General features: G+C 40.8%; 1 protein-coding gene across 1 annotated transcript in view; it reads right to left on the reverse strand.

Annotated features, from left to right (window-relative positions):
• Positions 1–2500, reverse strand: part of LOC125039689 (26S proteasome regulatory subunit 6A-B) — a 5540-nt gene that overhangs the window by 2561 nt on the left and 479 nt on the right. Inside the window, exons 2-4 of the mRNA XM_047633888.1 lie at positions 1666–1869; positions 482–845; positions 81–308 (exon numbers count right to left, since the gene is read on the reverse strand). Coding sequence (XP_047489844.1) covers positions 81–308; positions 482–845; positions 1666–1869 — 796 coding nt within the window. The remainder of the gene's footprint in view (positions 1–80; positions 309–481; positions 846–1665; positions 1870–2500) is intronic.

Raw genomic sequence — 2500 nt, forward strand, 5'->3', positions numbered from 1 at the left:
GACTCAGAACAATTTAAAAAGTACACAATACACATCAAACTAACAACAGAACTATTCAACACAGCAGAAACAGTACTCACCAATGGCATCCAATTCATCAATGAAAATAATAGCTGGGGCCTTCTCTTTGGCCAGAGCGAAGGCATCTCTAACCAACTTAGCACCATCACCGATGAACATCTGCACCAACTGTGGGCCGGCCAGCTTCAGGAAGGTGGACTTTGTCTGGGCAGCACAAGCACGAGCCAAGAGCGTCTTTCCAGTACCCGGAGGGCCATATAGCAGCACTCCCTTAGGTGGCTGGATGCCTAAAACACAGATTACCATTAAATCCCATGACAAAGTATATTTTTTTTCTTTCTTCACCTCATGAGAAAAAGATTTCTTCTCATACTTCTAATACCAAAAGATAAAGAGTTCTGTGACTAAATACATTTCATTTTCATCTTTTATAAAGTACTCTATACAGCTTATTTCATACCTAGATTTTCAAAACGCTCCTTGTGTGTGACAGGCAGGACAACAGCCTCAATCAACTCCTGGATCTGTTTGTCCAAACCACCAATGTCGCTGTACTGTTCAGTGGGCCTCTCATCGACCTCCATGGCCTTTACTCGGGAATCATACTCTGCTGGGAGGGTCTCCAAAATCAGGTAAGAATCTTTGTTGACGCCCACAAGGTCACCGGGCTTGAGGGTCTCGGCATCAACCAGGCCAATTACAGGCAGGAAGTAAGTCTGTCTGGTGGAGGTCTTGATGACGGCGCACTTGCCCTTCCGCTGTGAGTCCAGGTCAACGTTGGCTCCATCTTCCTCACCATATTCGTTAGGGTCTACATCTAAAATCTAAGGGAGGAGCAAACATACCATTAATAATCGAAACTTTAGCCTCAAAGTACCCATGTTTTTTTCTCTCTGTGTTCGTTTTAATCATTCCTATGGCACATCTCAAGTCTGATACCAGGCATGAATGATCTGTATGTACTATAAACACATTATTTAACCCATTGGATCCAGTGGCATCATGGCAATCACATCACCAAAAATCCGGGCATTAGGCTTATGTGAGCAGCTGCTTTTTGGACAAGAGCACATAAACACGTATGTGGTGACAAGACCATATGCCTCTTATTTGCAAAGTTATTTACTCTTTTTATGTATAAGCATTTTTAGCTTTCTGGCCATTTACCAATGTCCATATTTGGCCTTTGAAGTGCAATATCCAGATGGTAATATTTTTTTCCATGTACAGATAGTCAGCCAGATTTTCCCGTGATTCTTTCATGACATGACGGTACATGACCCAGATCCAAGGGGTTAATATCTTAAGTATTTCTCTGAATTCACACAATTAACCAGAGAACTGTTTGGTAAAGGAATCTAGCCATCCATGAGGTGGGGGGAGGGGGGATTATTTACATGCAATAGAATTCTAATAAGACTATGAACACCCTAAAGCAAATCTAGTATCATCTACACAGTTATTCTCAAAATGTAGTTATTAAGAGAAAAAAGCAATGTAGCAAAGATACTTTTTATACATGCAAGTCCTGGCTAAATCTGTTCAATATTCTGTATCAATGCTCATTTTTTCCAAAGCATGTTTATACCATTTGTTTTTCACTTTAAGCTTGATAATACAAGAACGCAAGTGGCATCCTCTTACCTCAATAACATTCGACACGAGGTAAGGCAGCGTCTTGTTGACCTTAATCTTCTCGGTGTTTTCTCTGATCTTGTCGCGCTGACTCTGGATCTCGTGCGATATTCTCGTCAGCTCTAGCCGCATGATGCGAATTTCGTTCTCCAGCAGCCTCGTCCTTGACACTACATCGTCAGCCGACATGGCCGACACTTCACGCATGGCAGGCTACAAGGGAAGAAAAACAAAACATACATTAGGCAACCATTATTTCCATTATCGGTAAATTTTCAGTTTCACAAAGCCACATGAAACAAGGTTATCTGTTTTGGATAAAACAATTAAATGTAAGACACTTTTCACCTATGGTATTTCCTCCACAAGTTGATAATGAGAAAGCCGTTTAATGCATAAAACTCTGATATAATTATACACAATGCACTAAGAAAGGGATAATCCAACGACACTCAAAAGATCGAAAAAAAAACAACTCTCTCTGATATATGAAATAATAAACGCAGACTAAGAATAACATGAGAAACCGAGAAAATAAGCTGCAACGAAAGCCCTCAGCAACTGGACAGGGGTTTGCAGCCAGGGACCCAGTATTAAGATAATTTTAGAGTCACGTGACGACGTTCTTGGATCGCCAGGAAGTTGGGGGGAAAACAGCCAGATCTCCCCACTCTAAGGTTAAATATCCATGTGAAATAAAATAAGAAAAACAAAAAAAAACAATCTATCTTGCCTGATGAGTGCGTGATAGGCCTATGCCACAAATCACGCCGACCACTGGACCTCAAGCGAATGTAGGCCTAGATTAAAGGATTTCCTAATAAAAACACAAACTTAATAATAA

This window comes from Penaeus chinensis, chromosome 27 (genome assembly GCF_019202785.1).
Source record: "Penaeus chinensis breed Huanghai No. 1 chromosome 27, ASM1920278v2, whole genome shotgun sequence".
Taxonomy (NCBI): domain Eukaryota; kingdom Metazoa; phylum Arthropoda; class Malacostraca; order Decapoda; family Penaeidae; genus Penaeus; species Penaeus chinensis.